The sequence below is a fragment of the Phalacrocorax aristotelis genome, chromosome 4 (assembly GCF_949628215.1).
Source record: "Phalacrocorax aristotelis chromosome 4, bGulAri2.1, whole genome shotgun sequence".
Lineage (NCBI taxonomy): Eukaryota > Metazoa > Chordata > Aves > Suliformes > Phalacrocoracidae > Phalacrocorax > Phalacrocorax aristotelis.
The window spans coordinates 8,462,659-8,480,872 of record NC_134279.1 but is presented as its reverse complement, the minus strand read 5'-3'; the positions used below and the strand labels follow the sequence as shown (position 1 = coordinate 8,480,872).

The 18,214-nt window shown below is 46.4% G+C and overlaps 1 protein-coding gene across 1 annotated transcript in view; it reads right to left on the bottom strand.

The window, feature by feature from the left end:
- FAT4 (FAT atypical cadherin 4) overlaps positions 1 to 17,731 on the bottom strand; it is a 150,582-nt gene extending 132,851 nt beyond the window's left edge. The window contains exon 1 of the mRNA XM_075090214.1: positions 12,051 to 17,731. Coding sequence (XP_074946315.1) covers positions 12,051 to 17,342 — 5,292 coding nt within the window. The 5' untranslated portion in view covers positions 17,343 to 17,731. The remainder of the gene's footprint in view (positions 1 to 12,050) is intronic.
- Between the last annotated feature and the right edge of the window lie 483 nt (positions 17,732 to 18,214).

Sequence of the window (18,214 nt, the reverse complement as noted above, 5' to 3'; positions counted from 1 at the left end):
GCATATTCCTGCTCACACAAAGGGCTTTTTTTTTTTTTTTTAAGAGCAAACGTAGCTGGGCTGCATTTATTTTTCTATTTGTATAGTAGCAGCCACAATTAATAATCCAAATATTATGGTGTATTAATAGAAGACACTGTTTGCAAATGCAAGACCTCAAGGCATCAGAAAAGCACATTCATTTTTATAGCACTGAATTTCAGAATGAAACACTCTCCCCCACCATCAGTTTCAGGCAGCTCTGCTGCACCAAAAAAAATAGTGTTTCAATGTCCATTTTAAAAACATATATATGGGGTGATCACAGAAGGGGAAGAAGAGCATTTAGAAGACAATAGGCCAAAACAGCACTGTTTTGGATGAAGTTTGGTCTTAGTTATTTACAGTATACTATTAGGAATATATCTTTGCAACTAGATTTTTAATATATTAGTTCCTATGAAGAGCAACTGCAATATCTCAACTTAATGACTGCAAACTGAAAAAGATATTCAAAATGAAATTTATTTGCCCTAGCATGAAGCCTCAAGTACCATCTTTCATGCTCACCAGCAAGAGCATCCTGCAGATTTCCAGCTGTCACGAGCAGGAGAACATTACTGCCATCATTTATAAAACAAGAATCTTTAAGGCCTTCTAATGAAATTGCCTGCTTAAGACTTTGCTTTAAATAGCTATAGGGGATAATAAAAAAGTCTTGCCTCTACTCCCTCCTGCTCAGCCCTGCCCTGGTGGATGGTGCTGCTTACGGGTGTAACAGATCTGACAGACTTGGAACCACCACTATGTCTGGTGACAACTATTTCTTTCTGCAAGCAATTCAAAGTTCAGACAGACCATTTTTAGATAGCAGCAGCCAGTTAACTTCTGCAACAATAAATAACAAATGCTAAGAAGAACTGGACTTCACTCAGATTAAGAGTCTGTGGGACTTGCCCTTCCCCGACGAGCAACCTTACACATCCCTGTCCCGCGGCAGCTTGGCTTCCTCCTCTGTCAAACAAGCTGCAGACGGACTCAGGAACTACCTCCTCGGAGGACAAGACATTATTTACAGGTATGTGTGTACACACACATATATACATGCTTATATACACACACATCACATAAAGTATGGTAAGAAACAAATAATTATGGTCAAAAATGACCTGAAGAACAAGGAGCCACGAAGGGGCAATGTAAGAGGAGGGCTAGCATTGAGGTTGGCTATGAGCAGAGGCAGCCACATGCTTTTAAGGCCTCTCAGTCCAATTTTTAGGAATTACTTCCAGCAATGCATCAGGATTTTTCTGTTAGAGATAAGAACCAAAGGTCAAACAGCATAAATCCCCGAGGACACATCATTGTTCATTTGTTACAGAAACTTAAAGGGAGGGCTTAGCTCCAGCCTTTGGCGTCCTACCGAGCAGGAGTATTGAATTTATACAACTCTTTTCCTACACTGTAAAATGTATTAAAATAAACATATTCATGTAGTTGTCTTCCCTCTTACCCCTCTCGCACACAAACGCAACACAGTACTGAGCAGACAAAAAAAAAACAAAAAACAACAAACAATAAGAGACACCTTTATCAGGCTCAGCCATCTGTGTTCCTTTAGTCTGATCCAAGTATTTTGGCAGGCATGTGCGCAGCTTGCTCCTACCCAATATCATCCTGCCCTGCAAGAAAATGTCCGCTCCCACTTCCTCCCTTCCACCAGTGCACGGGTCAAGCGGCGTTCTCAGTCTGTCGATTACAGGACTTGAAATAATAAGGTATCGGTGCTTATGTTTCATTAATTACAATCTCAGCATGATCATTTAATCTTATTCTGAGTAACTGCAACCCCACTTGACAACACAACACGGAGAAATAAACAGACGATAAAAACCCATGCAACTTTCAGTGCTGACCATAGGAATTATTTGCAGTTAAGGAATTTATACGTTAAAAGTACAGGAGTTGAGTGCTGTTAGAGAGAGAAAACAGTGGAAAGAAAACCTCTACTCCATGTAAGATCACCACCGCCATAAATTAGTTTCCAGACAATCTGACATGACCCTACTGGGGTTAAAATCTGGATTTTCATTAATTTGTTCACTGACATCATAAAGGTTCAAATTCTTTTCTCAAAGCAGACAGGCATAAAAACTTTATTAGGCAACTTTCAAAGGGAATAGAATTGTGCTTAGAAAAAAGTCATTTAAATACACACAAACAAAAATACAGGTCTCGAAAGAATAAGAATGCAATAAACTACTGAGTTTGCCTTCTGTTTCTAAACAGCCTTGTAATTGCAACATGTCTTCATATTTCAGACAGCATGACATTTTGATGGATTAAAAAGATTTGTTGTCTTGAAAAAAATAACGTGGAATGGGGAAAAGCACCAGGAAACCAGAAGTGTAATAATATAGAATAAAACCCCTATGGAAAACTCAAGCTTTAAGCACATATACTACAGATGTGTGCCATAGCTCAGGCATCTTATTTCTTCCTCTGAACTATTTCAGTAGAATTCCTTAATTTATCAAAAATGATCCAAAAAGGACTTGACATCAGAAGTCCTCAACTCAGCTTTCTCTCTAGCTCCCCAAGGAACAATTTATCTCCTAGTGCACTGCAAGGGAACCATAATCGTATATTTCCCCAAACACAGTGCACACCCACACCTCCAGCTTAAGTAGTGCTTTTTCTACCTTAATACACGTATATGCCCCGTGTTGTGAACTTGGGCTTTTCTCTCCCCAGCTGCTTCAGGATGCTACACATCAAATTCTTGTTTTGATAGCCAATTACTATTACTGAATTTATTTCAGCACTATTCAGTGTTAGATGCCATTTAAACTAATTTGGTCTAAGCACAACATAAATGCTGAACACAGTTTAGAAAGAGGGCTACAGATGTGGGTGGGTGAAACATATACGCCTTCTTAGAATTAATAGTCCTCTCCTGGATTGTATTTCAAGAGATGCTGCAGCTACTGAAACTAAAACTTTTGCCTAAAAAACCGAAGAGGACTAGACACGAAGCCCCCACTTAAAAGTTTAAGTTAATATTTTACTCATTCGTATTCTAGACAAAAACACATCTTGAAAAGGCTTCAAAAGCACTAAAATGGAATATACCTCCAAAGGAATCCTTAAGGAAAAAACTTAAATGATTTTATAACTAAAACTAACACTCACTAGCAGAACTCACTAGGGGAAAAGCTGTCTTTTGTTCATTCTTCGCTTCGCAGTAGATGTTAAACTCGCATCAGCAGCAATATCTGCGCAGAGCTACGAATCAGCCCGGAGCAGCCCCACGTCTGACGCCTGGCGCAAAGCCACCGGCAGGACTGCAGACCCTGCTCCCGAAGGCAGGGCGTGCACGCGGGTGCCGCAGCGCTGGTCCAGCTCCACGCTCCCGGGGAGGGGACAGGAATGAATGGCAAAGCTACGATGGAGACCTCCGAAACGGGTCACTCTCACAGCACAGCTCGTAAAGCCACCCCCCGTTCCCGTCAGCGGCAGTGACTGTTGTGCTCTGCACTGATAAGCTGCCCCACAAAAAGATATACCCAACTAAGGGCCTGGAAGTGTGTCAAAGAGAACTTGTAAGACACAAAGTCTCCAGCTCATCAGTTTTATCAGTGCTGTTCATACAGAATTAAATAAGAAGTAGATGACATGCATCCACACGGACACTGGGCACGGCTGGCTGGGCACCACGGTACAGCTGTGGTACAAAACCCCGGCTCCCAGGGGAGGCAGGAGCACTTGACCTCTTGCCATGCTGCAGCAGAGGCCCAGAAGACACCTGCCAATGTCAACCCTTGAAACAGCAGCTTTAGTGTTCTCTTATTACCTTATATTTATTTTTTTTAAAAAAAAAAAAGGGTCAGGTTTGGGGACATACTGCAGCACAGGCACACACGTGCCACACCAAACACACAACGACCTTGCTCAACCTTCATCACCTATCTTGTTTCTTCCACAATACCTGTGACACAAGTGCATACTACTTATTTCCCCTCGGAATTTCCTAAAAACTAACACAAAGAGTCACACTGCTGGGCTTCCCTCGCCTTTTACACACTCCTTGCTCGTAAAGGCAAGCTGGGGCTTGACTCCCGCTTGGGAGCAGTCCCGATAGGTACCTGATGAGAACCGAGAACGGTACAGGCAGATCCTACAAACTACAGCGTTGTTTGACCTAGTTTGGTTGTTTTCCAAGCGCATCCAACTACGTACTTGAAGAGAGAATGATTTTGACCCGTGCATGTACATGCGTATTTCAAAGACCATATCTAGCCATGAGGCTGGAAAATGCAGATATATGAAATCAAATAAGTTATAATTTTGTGTTAATGCTGATGATACTTCACATACTGGCCATACAGCACATCTCAAAGCTATTCCCATTTGTCCTACTTAAAGATCTGTGAGAAAAATCCTTTCTTCGTGTTTCAACTCTGTTAGACGATCCAGATCAACTTCACGTGGCTCTTACGAGTTAGCTTCCCTCACACGGCTGCTGCATGGGACCCAAACTTGGCCAACCTCCAGGCCACAGAGTAGAGAGAGGGAAGGTGATGCATTGCGAGATGATGATCTTCCCCAAAAGAAGGAGCCCCCAAAGCTCCTTCCGTCTGCCTGAGCCTCAGAAGCTGCTGAATGTTTTCACTAGGAGCACACCTTTCTGTCTGTAGAGCTGGATGGTTGCGTTAAATATAGTAGAACCCTTATACAGTAATTGACGATCACTATGTCAATACAAGCAACCGCCTATTAACAGTGTGTATGCACAAAGACTGCAGAACATTAAATGCTAGGGCAAACGCTTGTTTTCGTTACTTTTTGCATAGCTGTTGGCACATAAATTACCACTTCATAATAGGCTTTTTGAAATTCTTTAGCCTTAACTAATGTGAGCATATGTATTTTTACAGTACAATCATAGCTATGGGTTTCCATCTGTTCTACTGTCCTTTTGGTATGTTATTGCTCTGAGGAAGTAAACAAAAATAGATCACTACAAAAACAAACCTGGGTGACAGTCTAGACTGAGGGTCTAGTTAAAAATAAGATTTATTAGAACAGAGAGAAACATCGTAGTAAAACAAAGACACAGTTTCTCTAACATATCTGGTATTATTCTTGGCAAAGTGAAGTAAGGCTATAAATTTACTGAAACAAATCAGTATGGCACATCAGTACCATACTGATCTGGCATAACTCTTCCTAACTACAAGAATATGTTAGGAAAACTCTTTGTTTTACTTCAGTTTTAGTCACCATAAATTTCTTTTCTAATTAGAACCCGAGAGTATTGGGCTTGTCTGCACACAGGTTTTGCACAGACACTATTACATGGGTAAGAAACCAAACTGACTTAACAGTAATGCCACTCCCCAGTCTAGACACAGCTAAAACAAACTATACCAGTAGAACTATGTCATGCTAAGGGGTTGCTTTGATATAAATTAAACAGGCACCTTGTTATTGGAGGGGTGGGAAGTGGCCCTTGGAGTGGTGGTTCAACAAAACCCAACCTCTGAAAAAACTCAGAAGAGACCATGGAAGTGGCTGAAGCCTCCTTCCATCAGCCAAAAGGGTACGAACACCTTCTGATAAGATGCAGTCTCAAGGTTCAAGATATGCACAGGAAACGGGAAAAAGACAACAGCAAAGATTTCAGAAGCCGACAACAACAGTCTTATCCCGGCAAAGCTAGTGGTGAGAGCTGGAGACACCAAGAGGGCGGGCAGGCTTTGGTGACCAACACCTGCAGTTCTCCCAAATGAACAGCCACCAACTGCTACACCTAACACTAACACGTGGAAAGAAACCTGCTCGCCAGCAGCTCTGGGAGGGTATCATTTTACATGGAAAAGGACTCGCTTATTAACATCGATAGAGCCCAAGAATCATTTAGAGATTTGTATGAAGAATTTAACACTTAGCAAAAATAAGCACATGAAAATTTTGCTCTGGTTTTTGGCTATTATTTCTCGTGTTTGCATTAGAGATGCATGAAAAATAATATTTTCCATAATAAAGAATGTTGTTTTTAAAGTCTGGTGATTTTTAACATAAAAATTATGAAGTGACCTCACATGCAAAAGTGCCCAGAGTCTGCTAAAATAGCAAAGAAATGAGAAATTCTAGATATTAAGAAAACGTAGCAAGGCAGAATTAAAGAAATTAGAGAGGATGAAAAAAGGGACAACTTTGAACCAAAAACCACAAATTGGTTTGGAGCCGTTTTTGACATAAGGCACATTCATCTCCCACTCTAGTTCAAGGAGAGCTTAGAGACCCCTTTTCAGATCAGTGCAAATGACAGCAATAACTTAAATAATTACACGTTTCTCAGAATCGGCAATATCAGCACTAGGAAGAAAAAAAAACTGGCTTTGGAGCTGGGACAAGGCAGCAGATTTTCATTGTTTACTCAAACGTTTCATAAGTAGTTTCCTTTGTCAAGCTACAATTAATGTGCCATGTATCATTAAAGAATAAAACAGTTTATAAATAGAATGAATACAAGGAGTACCCCATTGTTCTTATTTGTACTGGTAAATACGAGACACGCCAGATAGGACTTCTGAAGAGGGTTTCAAGTTCTCTTACTAAATTTGAATCCCTCCACCATTAGCCAGCTTGGTTAGAAAAGCAACACCTTCAGCGTTTTGTCCCACCAACCCACCTCTCGCCCTCTCAAAGGGATGTTAGGCCTAGCCCCACATCCCTGAAGCGGTACCCAGTCCACAAGGGATGCATCGTGCTCCAATGGCTCAGGCAGCCTCTCCTACAACGTATGCTGTCATTCCTGCCTAGCAGCATCTTCCCTTCCCTAGCCTGGGTTTCTGGAGCTCTGCACCAGATAACACACAACAGAGGAGCAAGTTTCTCAGTACCTCCATCTCACTCCTAGGTCCAGCGAGGACCTGCAGGGTACAGGAGTGACACAGAGCTAGCTAAGCCACAGCACCTAGGCTGGGCTGAGTCAAAAAGCTCTACATAAACTAGTTATATCATGCGATAGTGGTTTTATGGCCATGGCTGCAGTTCACACTGAGCCAAGGTGAAATATCCTGTGATTTTCTTTCCAGGAGGAGAGGGCCATGGTTTCTGCCTGTCTTCATTAATTTCCAAGATCTTTACCGTGCCAGTAATAAGCATTGGCTAATATCCCCATATCTTGCCTGATTAGAGAGCAGTTCTTTCCTAGACCATGGATTGCACATAGACTGCCCCAACTTGCAAGTCCAAGCTCCCCAATAGCACCAGTCATGAAAGGCAGCACAAGCAGCAGCTATGAACATGCAAGTGCAGAAGAAAACTGTGTGTCATGTTCTCCCGATCTGAAAATGAAGAAAATCACTTCCCTTTTGAGAGCACATTAACATTCACAGGTAAAAAGTGCTACTAGGACCGTTGAACTGCCTCTCCCAAGTATTTCCATTTTCAAATCAATACCATCACTGGATCTTCCATTTAAAGTTTATACGCTTTCCTCATTTATATCCTTCTCTCCCTTTGTTGGAAACTATGAACGTACTTAAAGTATATGAGAGATGTTTAACTGAACAAGTGGTTCACCTCCCAAAGAGTTACCCTCTCATTTGCCATACATAATATATACGTTAGCGCCAGCGGCCCCTAGCAAACCCACTGCTCATTTTAAGGAAGCTGTCCACTGAAGGGTTAAACATGCAAACTAGAAATCCTGTCTAATTCCATTTAATCCTAGTAACACAGCACAGAAGATGAGGTATTGTCCCTGGGTTCGTATTATTACTGCCAGCCAAGAAACAGGGTACAACATATGACCACCCAAAATATCCCACAGCATACGATCACTGTTTTGGGAGGCAGAATTGAATAAAGTCACGTGGTTTTCAAGTGATGTCAATACGCATCAGTCACTCTATATTAAATATAAAATCATGATGGCGAAACCCTCAGCCCTGCCTGAAGAGGTTAAACGCGAATTTATGTTGGAGAGCCAAGAGAAAGGAGCTAAGCAATAGCTGACTCTTTTCTTTTAGCAGTAACACATTAAAAGGTGTAAAAGGTCAAAGAGAAGGGCTTCCTTCAGGAGACCTACATTATTTTTTCCTTATCTGAGAAGAACAGTGCAACACCTAATGATTAATACAAGAGGGAGAAAAAATAAGACTAATCACAGAACGCATTCACACAATGTCAAATCATCTGGTTTGTCACCGAAGATTAAACAGAAATAGGCTAGAAGTTCAAAATAGTTAAAAGAAAGCTTTCAAATTCAATACCTATCCAAAATCACAGCACTTAGCTGTAAAGTAGAATGGAACAAGCACTTGGGTTTTCTTTGCAACTCCTAAAGTATCTGGTACTTTGAGCTAAAGCTTTACCTCACAATTTGCACTTTTCTGACCCCCCCTTTTCTCTCCATGTAGTAGAACAAGCACAGAAACATGTACAAATATGAAACCTAGTGCTAAAAAAAAAGTAATCCACAAATTGTAAATAAACTGTTCTTTGTTTTAGAAAAATCTTTGCTGTTGCTTTACTGAAAATAATGTAACCCTTCAGTTTCAAGGCACGTCAGCTGCTTTGGGTTCAGAAGGGGATTCACTGCCATTGCACAGCTCTTCCCTTGGCCCCTCTCTTCAGAAAGGGCTAGCATACAGCCCCAATAGCTATGCAATCAGTGGATCTGTAGTCTGATCCTATAGGGCAAATCCCAGGGGTGGATAAGAAAGACTGGAGAGAGACTTTTTCAGTTGGAGCACTGGGTGAATCTTTTCAATATAATTGATATTAAAAAAAAAAAAAAAAAAAAAAAAAAGAAGAGTTTAGTGACAGAATTTGGGTGGGGGAGAGGGCGGGGAGGAAATCACACCATTTTCCAAGGACAAGGATTGATTCACTTCTAGAGTAAGTGGTTTCACGCAAGCCTGCTCTTCTTTTGTACTGCCTGCTGGCTAGACAAAGCCTAGTCACCACTTCGAAGCTGTAAATAGCTCTATTTCACACCAGGTATCTGCCAGCCAAAACCATTCCTAAAGTCTACATTAGACAAAAGATCTATTAACTTCCCTGCTACTGCTGCTCTCTTCATCAATCTCAGCCAGCAAGCTGAACACTGCATGGCCCTGAGAGCTCAGAGGTTCACTCGCATGTCACAGCACAATTAAGATGATGCCTGGCATCAGGGCAGAAGGCACGGCAGGCAGTGAAGAAGAACACAGAAATTGTAAAGCATATCCTATTACTGTTTTTCCCTTTTCTTTAACCATAGTCAGAAACAAAACCCAACATACTCTTCATTAGAGAAGGAAGAAAAAGTATACAGTAATTGAGCTTTTTCCTCACAAAAAAACCCAACAAACCAGAACTTGTACCCAGCTTATCTGTTCAGAAAGCTGTCAGCTATTGTGGTACCAGACCTACTAGGCTTTGCCTGCAGACCTGCATCAGTGCCTTACAACTTACTTCTCAAGTGGGAAATCTAAAATCAGTCAGTCTTCATCTTGCCATGTACATATGATAAAAAAGTTGAAGACCTTAAGGGCAAAGGAACACTTAAGGTTTGTGACTTCAGATGTTCTACAGGTTCATGCACATCATTGTCCCTCATCAATGTTCTGGTTATACCACCACTCAAACCATCCCCTTAAAACCCAGGGCTGCAATAAATCATTAAACCTTCTGAATTACATATTTGATGCACAAAGACATGAACATGCTTTAAGGTGGGTTTCCAAAGATAAGAGAGAGTGTTCATGTACTTGGGTACTGGCTGGTGGTTGTTTTTTGTTGTTTTTTTTTTTTTTAATGAAAGAAGATTGGCAGCAAACTCCAAGACCAAAACGTGTGCACTGTATACATCAAATCAAAACCAAAAAACAGTTGCCATCCAAAAGCAGCATGGAAAAAAGCTGCATTGCTTATTCAGCACCCACTGACAGTCAGCTTGCACAAAGAATGTCACTGTAGTAGCTCCTGTTCAAGTGTGGGACAGCAAAAGCCATTCCAGAGAAATCCAATCAGTCAAGAGAAAGACTGCATATGGTTATGTTTTCTAAAGTTGATAGCTGATTATAATTTATAATCTATTTCTAAAGAAGCACAGTAACCTAATTGCGTTTGGGAGAAGCATTTTAGAAGCTATAAAGATACAACCAGTAATATGAAATCCTAGCTCCCAACTATTGCTTTCAATGTTCTTTACAGACTAAAACATTTGCTTTTGATTTCAGGAGTGGTTTGTATTCAACAATGTAAAATTTGTTTAAAGTTTCAATGGTTGTTTTCTTCCCTGCTCACCAAATATTTGTATTAAATACTTGTATGACGTACAAGACTATTGCAATCATAGGGGCTCCTATGAGTCCTTCTCCAGTCAAGAAACTCTTCAGTCATGCAGGCAGACACAAAGTTAAAGGACTGTGACCCAAATACCCACTGACAAAGGCTTAACCCTTAAAACAGCTGTCCGTCACGGTGAAATATGATGCAATAATAATAAAAGAGAAAAATTACACAGGCTTAATCTTTTACAAATTACTAGCAGGGTATAAAAGACCTATATAACAGCAATCTTCTCATAAACATAGCATGAACTATTTAAACCAGCAGCACTACTAGAACAGGTCATTTTCCCAATACAGTACTGCTCTTCAAAACATGATAATCCACAGCACGTAGCGCACACACTCAGGTGGGCGCTCTCACACGTGCCGAGAAATCCGAGTTTGAACAGTGCTCAAACTCCCTGCCTGACAATTACTTTGTAGAGCATCAGTCACTGCCAGTATAGGAGTGAGGTTACACACCTATACAGATCATACTTGAACTACAGTAAAACAACAAAATAGTGACTACGAAGAGAAAAAGCTACTGCTGCCAAGTAAGAATAAGAAACCCCACATCTGCTAAAACCAACAAGAAAAAACCCAAACTATCTCAGTATCTTTGCTGGCTCAAAACTAAGACAGAATTCCCAGGAGGGAGTATACCTGGGGGTAACACCTGGCACACATCTGGCTGTGCAATATTTAAGTAATATGCTCAGCTGGTGAGGGAAACGGTTGAACCACTACACACTACCAGCATCCTCTGCTGGTTAACCCACTCAGTAGTCCCAGCCCCAAACTTCCAAAAACTGCAAGTTAAGTGGCTCATAGTGAAGTGCAGAAGGCAGCTCCAGAAGATGGTGCAATTTAAAACACAAGGCTCCCTTTCACACCAGGCTTCTCAGTATTCCCACAAAAAACAGCAAGAACAGTGTAAACGATCAGCTCTGTGGCTCAGTTACCAGACAGAGCAAATAAAACATTTGTACTTCACAGATGATGTTTCAAACCTGTTTTCCTCCCTTTGCTCCTCAAGCTAGTCATGCAGAGACCATTTAAAGTCCCTTCAGTCAAGGCAAATGGCTTTGTGATTTGTGATAAGGAAAGTTGCCAGCTAAAAATGTTATACTTTTACCGTCTGTCACACCCAAGAACAGAAACAAGACCATTTTCATACTCATCAGTGAGGGTAAAGTAGTAACCTAAATCAGATATGCATGAAGAGACCTATCTGAGGGACTTAACCAGGCAGGGACGCCAAGCACATCCAAGACTTGAGACACCAGATGAGCCGTTCAGAGAGCAATCCCCTACTGGCCAGTTCTCAGACAAATACTGACTTGATGACTGTAGCGAAAGAAGTTCAGTCATAATTCACAGAGAAACAGAAAGACTTAAAGTAATTAACAATTGCTACAATGAGAAAGCACGCAAAGCTCCAAAATGCCTGTGATTAACGCTTTTAGCACCTGAAGTATTTAGTACCTAAAATTTATCTGACCAATATTGGGCCTACAGTAGCCAAATTTAAGCATTATATCTAATACCTAAGCCTCTCAAATTTCTAAAGGCGGCCTTGAGGAAAACAGTTTGAGGTATACTAATTGAAAGGTTATCTTTAACTAATGGATCAGCAGACTTCCGCTGTGCACAGTCTGTAAAACAGGAAACAACAAATACACAAAACAGCTCATTTAGAAAGCAAGCGGGTAAATAATTACTGAACAAAAGCTTTACCTCTGCTCGTTGTGTGCGGGGCAAAACAGATGACTTTTCAATGGCATAAACATCCACCAAGTAGAGACGTGCTCCTTGCTCCCTGTCCAAAATGGCAGCGGTCTGGATGACACCAGTATGGCGCCCAATAGTGAAGAGGCGCCCGAGACTCTTATCTTCGCATCGGACGGACACGATGTAATATTCCACCTGAGCTTCGGAGCCCCGCGGACTCGCCGCTTCGATAGATATCACGTTTGTCCCGATAGGCTCGCCTTCTTTTAAGATGGTTATGTATTTTGGTTGAGTGAAGACAGGCCCATCAACCCCTTGCAGAATTATAGTCATCTCGGTGGTGGATTTTCTCCTTTCAGGGCCGAGATCCGTGGCAGAAACTATGAGATTGTATATGAGTTGAGAAGGCACCAAAGCTGACGCTACTCTTAAATCTCCACTATAGCGATCCACAATGAAGGTTTCCGTATCTCCATTGATTATTTCATATTCCACTTCTCCATTAGCGCCCTCATCAGGATCTGCAGCAATAATTGTCGTTAGGATCGAACCGATCACAACCGAGGGGTCGGCTGCAAGAGCATTTTGCGATATGAACATGGGAACATTGTCATTTTGATCCGTCACCAAAATGGTCACATTCTTCAAAGCAAATCGCCTGGACTCCACAGGAACAGCCTGATCGGTGGCTTTGACTGTTAACTCAAAGAGATTAGCAAATTCGCGATCTATTTCAGCATTGGTAAATATCGTCCCTCTCACTTCATCTATACGGAAATGATTACCCCTTGGCATCTGTTGAATGATTGCGTACGTTAGCTGCCCATTAATATCCGCATCTGGATCATGAGCGGTCACGGAAATGACAGAGCTACCGACAGGAACATTCTCAACAATAGATTTAAAGATGTCCCCGGGAGGAAAATTAGGAGGGTTGTCATTGAAATCCCTAACATGTATTACCACTGACATTGTAGATGACCGTGGTGGTCTTCCTTGGTCTTTCGCCGTTATATTTAGCTTATACAGAGATTGCGTCTCAAAGTCCAGCTTCTTTGCAAGAAAAATACTGCCGGTGTTGGGACTGATGCTAAAGGTCCCGTGATTGTTTGTCCCCGTAATGCTATAGTGGAGGTCAGCATTGTCACCTGAATCAGAATCAGTAGCAGTGACAGATGACACAAGTTCACCGACTCTCATATTTTCCAAGACATCCACTAACAAGGTTGATTTAGGGAAGGAAGGACTGTTGTCATTTTCATCCAATACATCAATGCTCAACATGCAAGTCGAACTTAGGGAAACTGCTCCAGAGTCTACCGCTTGGATGACAAGCGAATATGATGCAGTAGCTTCATGATCTAATTTGCCTACTAAGGTCACTTGGCCTGTGCTACCATCTATCGCAAACTGGTTTTCTTCATTTCCCTTGATTACAGAGTAGTGAATCAATCCATTAACCCCTTCATCAACATCTGAGGCAGAAACTCTTAGAACCTGTGTCAGATTTGCTGCCAATTCTGATATAGTAGCTTGGTACAGATCTTTCAAAAATTTAGGGGCGTTATCATTGATATCTTTCATGTAGATTTGTACAGTTGCCTGATCCTTTAAAGGCTTTGGCAACCCCTGATCTGTTGCTATTACAGTGAGACTAAATACTGCAGCTCCCCTTTGTCTCATAAGAGCTTCTCTGTCAAACTGATGAGTGCTCCTTATTTCCCCAGTTACTGTGTTCAGCTCAAAATCTGGCTGCATATGCTCAAATGAATACCTGACTTCACCGTTTGGCCCAAAGTCTTTATCTACAGCATTGATTTTACCTACATATGACCCACCTCTTTGCTCTTCTTCAAAATAAAATACATAGTTAGTACTGTTGAACAGGGGCCTATTATCATTTACATCCTCCAGAATTACAGTAACGTTCACGGTAGCATTGAGTGGCTCTACTGCTCTATCAGAGGCAGCAACCAGTAAAATATATCGCTCTTGAAGTTCACGGTCCAGTTCACTCTTTATATACAGCTGACCATCTGGGAATATGCCAAAGGCATCCCCAGTATTTCCTTCCATTATACTATAAGCTATTTCACCGTTCACTCCCGAGTCTTTGTCAGAAGCCTGCACCTTAAAGAACCTGGAATTCACAGGCTCCGACTCCAAAATAGTAATTTCATAGGAAAGCTGGTCAAACACAGGCGGGTTATCATTTACATCATGGACAGAGACAGTCAGGATGAAGTTTGACGACAGCTGTGGCACCCCCATATCCGAGGCCAGAATTTCAACCTGGTAAGACCCAGCATTTATGTCAAGTGGCCCTGTTAAGCTTATGGCACCCGTTTGTTCATTGATTGAAAACAAGCCCTTTGGGTTTTGCTTAAGGCTGTAAAGGACCACGCCATTAACACCTTCATCAGGATCAAGAGCTTTTGCCTGGAATATGGTATGCCCAGCTTTCCAGTTTTCAACCACATTTACACTTTCCACTGCATGAATAAAGTGTGGGGAATTGTCATTTAAATCTTTGACCGTTATATTGACCATAGCATCTCCGGTTATCGCCCCACCGCTAGCAACCACCTTCAGCTGGTAAAATGCTTGCTCCTCCCTGTCAATAATACTGGCTGTGGTGATCTGCCCCGACACTCTGTTGATGGCAAACATGCCCCTCTGGTCACCTGTCGTAATAAGGTAACTGATGTTGGTGTTGAGGTCCATGGTGGAAGCAAAAACAGTACCTACATGGTAACCTAGGGCAACATTTTCAAAGACAACAAAACTGTACACGCCCTGGCTGAAAACAGGTGGATTGTCCTGGGTGTCCAAGACAGTGATGGTGACAATGGCTTGGTTCTGTGACTGAAGATGGCCACCATCAGTGGCCACAATCTGCAACTGGTAAGCAGTTTTCTCCTCCCTGTCAAGGGCTATTTTGGTTGTGATGACCCCTGTCTGGCCATGGACCTGAAATCTGGAGGTGTCTCCAGCTGAGATGCTGTACTTGACTGTCCCATTGGGTCCCAGATCAGGGTCCGTGGCAGACACTGTGGTCACATAGGTTCCGGCTGGCTCATTCTCTTGGATATGGGCAAAATACTGAACAGGGTAAAACACAGGGCTATTGTCATTCACATCCAGGAGACTTACGTTAACTCGGGCTATTGAGAAAAGGGGAGGAGAGCCTAAATCAGTGGCCAGGACCTGCAGGGAGAAATGGGCCTGCTCCTCCCGGTCCAGCTGCGAGATGGTACTGAGCTTGCCCGACACAGGATCCAAGCGAAAGATCCGTTGGGGAGTCACTGAGGAGGGGCCGACCGCTGCCAGCGCCAGCTCAGCTTCCTGCAGGGAGAAGCGGACAGTCCCATTGTCCCCCAGGTCCCCATCAGTGGCGCTCAGGACCAGCAGCTCAGTTCCTGATGGGGAGTTTTCAGCCAGGGACACCTGGTAGCCCTCAGGTTGACCGAAGCGAGGTTTGTTGTCGTTGACATCCAGGATGTTCACCACCAACTGTGCGTAGGAGAACTTGGGCTGCACCCCCTGGTCACGGGCACTGATGTTGAGCACCACCTGAGAAGCAGTCTCCCGGTCCAGCCCGCTGGAGACAGACGTGCCCGCAGCATGCCCAGTGGTGCCACCCTCAGGGCCGGCCGTGGTGACCAGCCCGCTGTGTTCGCTGATGCGAAACCAGCCAAGCTCATTGCCTGAGACAATGCTGTATTTGAGGTTGGCGTTGAGGCCCGAGTCCCGGTCTGTGGCACTCAGGCCCCGCACGTAGCTGCCCGCGGGCACCTCCTCGCTGATGTTCACCCTATAGACCGACTGCCCGAAGACGGGGGGGTGGTCATTAATGTCATTCACAAAGATCACCAGGCTAGCTACTGATGAGCGGCTGACAGGCGCTGCCACGGTCCCATCAGGGGAAAGGGAAGAAGTGGGGGAGCCTGGGGGTGGCGGCGGCGGGGCTCCATAATTATCAGCCACCGCCACCGTAAGGTTATAAGCAGGGATGCGCTCGCGGTCCAAAGCGGCTGCTACCTTTATAAGGCTGAGGTTGGGTACCTTACTGCTGTGCACCTCAAAGTGCCGCTGCTCATTTCCCGCCAGGATCGACACAGAGATGTTCCCGTTGGCCGCGGGGGAGTCAGCATCGCTCACCGTCAGCAGGGCCACCACCGTGCCAGGGGCCGCGTTCTCGTCCACGGAGGCAAAGCGGGAGGTGGCCGGGAAATAACGAAACTTCACCCGGGGCTCGTTGTCATTGACATCAAGGAGGCGGATGAGGGCCTCAGCCCGGCCGCTCAGCGCCGGCACCCCTCGGTCCATAGCCTGCACTGTCAGTGAGTACTGCTGTCGCATCTCGTAGTCCAAGCGCTCCCGGATGCGGATCACCCCGCTCTCAGGGTCCACCTCAAATGGGAGGCTGCCAGCCCCCTCCCCACCACCACCACCACCATCACCTCCTTCCAGGCGGTAGCGAATATCAGCATTGGTGCCTTCATCAGCATCAGCTGCAGCCACCTGGAGAACGCTGGCCCCAACCGGCGCATCCTCAGGCACTCGTGCCTGGTAAAGAGTCTGGCTGAAGGTGGGCGGGTTGTCATTGATGTCCTGGACGGTGACGTTGACCTGAAGGTACCCCCGCCGACGGGGCTCGCCCTTGTCCTCCACTTGCACCAACAGCTGGTAGGTGGGGGTGGCCTCCCGGTCCAGCCCACCCCGGGAAACCAGGTGCAAGAAAGCTCCTTCACCGCTGGGGTTGAGGGTGATGTTGAGCCGGAAACGCCCTTCCTCGTTGCCGGCCACGATGCGATAGGAGCCGTGGTCTACACCGTTAGTGCCACTGTCGGCGTCAGTGGCCGTGTCCAGGATAAGCTGGCGCCCGCTGCCCGTGTCCTCCTTGAAAGTCACCACGATGGAGGGGTCGGGGAAGACGGGCGCGTTGTCGTTGAGGTCGAGCACCAGGACGCGCACCTCACTGGGGTAGGTGGGTTGGCTGGAGAGCACCACCAGGTCCACCACATCGCTGGCCAAGCTCTCGCGGTCGATGGTGGCGCGGGTGTGCAGGGCTCCCGAGGTGGCGTTGATGGAGAAGAGGGCGTGGTGCTCGCTCAGGCGGTAGGTGAAGCCGGGCCGGGTGGCGATGGTGCCCACCCAGGTGCCGGGCGGCTGCTCCTCCAGCACCTGGAAGACCTGGCGGGGCTCCGCGGCGGCGCCCAGCGGCGGCAGCAGCAGCAGCAGCAGCAGCACCGACAGCAGCGGCGGGGCCCCGCGGCGGGCGGGGGGGCGGCCCATGGCGCCCCGGGGGGGCAGCGCCCCGAGGCGGGGACCCGGCGCCGCCGCTCTCAGCGGCGCCCCCCGGGGTCCCACCTCCCCCCGCAGCCGCCCCGTCCGCTCCCGCTTCCCTCCCGTTCTCCTCGCCCACGGAGGCTCCGCTCGCCCTGCCCCACCACCGCGGACGCGAGCAGACCCGCGCTCACGGGGCGCTCTGCTGCCGCCGCCGCCGCCGCCGCCGCTCCTCCCGCCGCCGCTCCGGGGCTGGGGGGCGGCCGGGGGCGCCGCACCGCATCGCCGCTCACCAGCCGCCGCCGTTACGGCCGGGATCCCCGCGCTCCGCCGCGCTTCAGCCGCCGCCGTCCTGCCGCCGCCGCCGCCGCCGCCGCCACCACCACGACCATGCCCGGGCGCTCACCGGCGGTGCGGGACGCGGCGGGGTTTGTAATCCACGGCCGCGGCGCTCGCCCCCGCCGCCGCCGCCGCCGCCGCCACCCGGCCCCAACTTTGCCCGGCGCTCATTGATCCCTTCCCTCTTGACGCCCGGGGCCAGCTCCCCCCTCGGCCTCCCATTGGCCGCCCCGCCCGTCGCCGCCCCGCCCACCGCCCCGCCCACCGCCCCGCCCAGCGGGGCCCCGCGCACCTGGGGGGCCGCACCGGCCGGGCGCGGAGGGGAGGGGGTGGGGAGGGGGGAACCGGTTCGGCACCCCCGGGAGGGAGGCGCCGCTCCCCGCTGAAAGCCCGCCGTTGTTGCGTGGAGCGGGGAGGGTGCCGGAGCGGCGGGACCCCCCCCCCCCCGCTCACGCCCCGGCCGGGCCGGGGCGGAGCGGCGGCGCGCACACCGGGGGGGACGTGGCGGAGGGCGCTGCGCTGCGCCTTATTTTTAAAGCAGC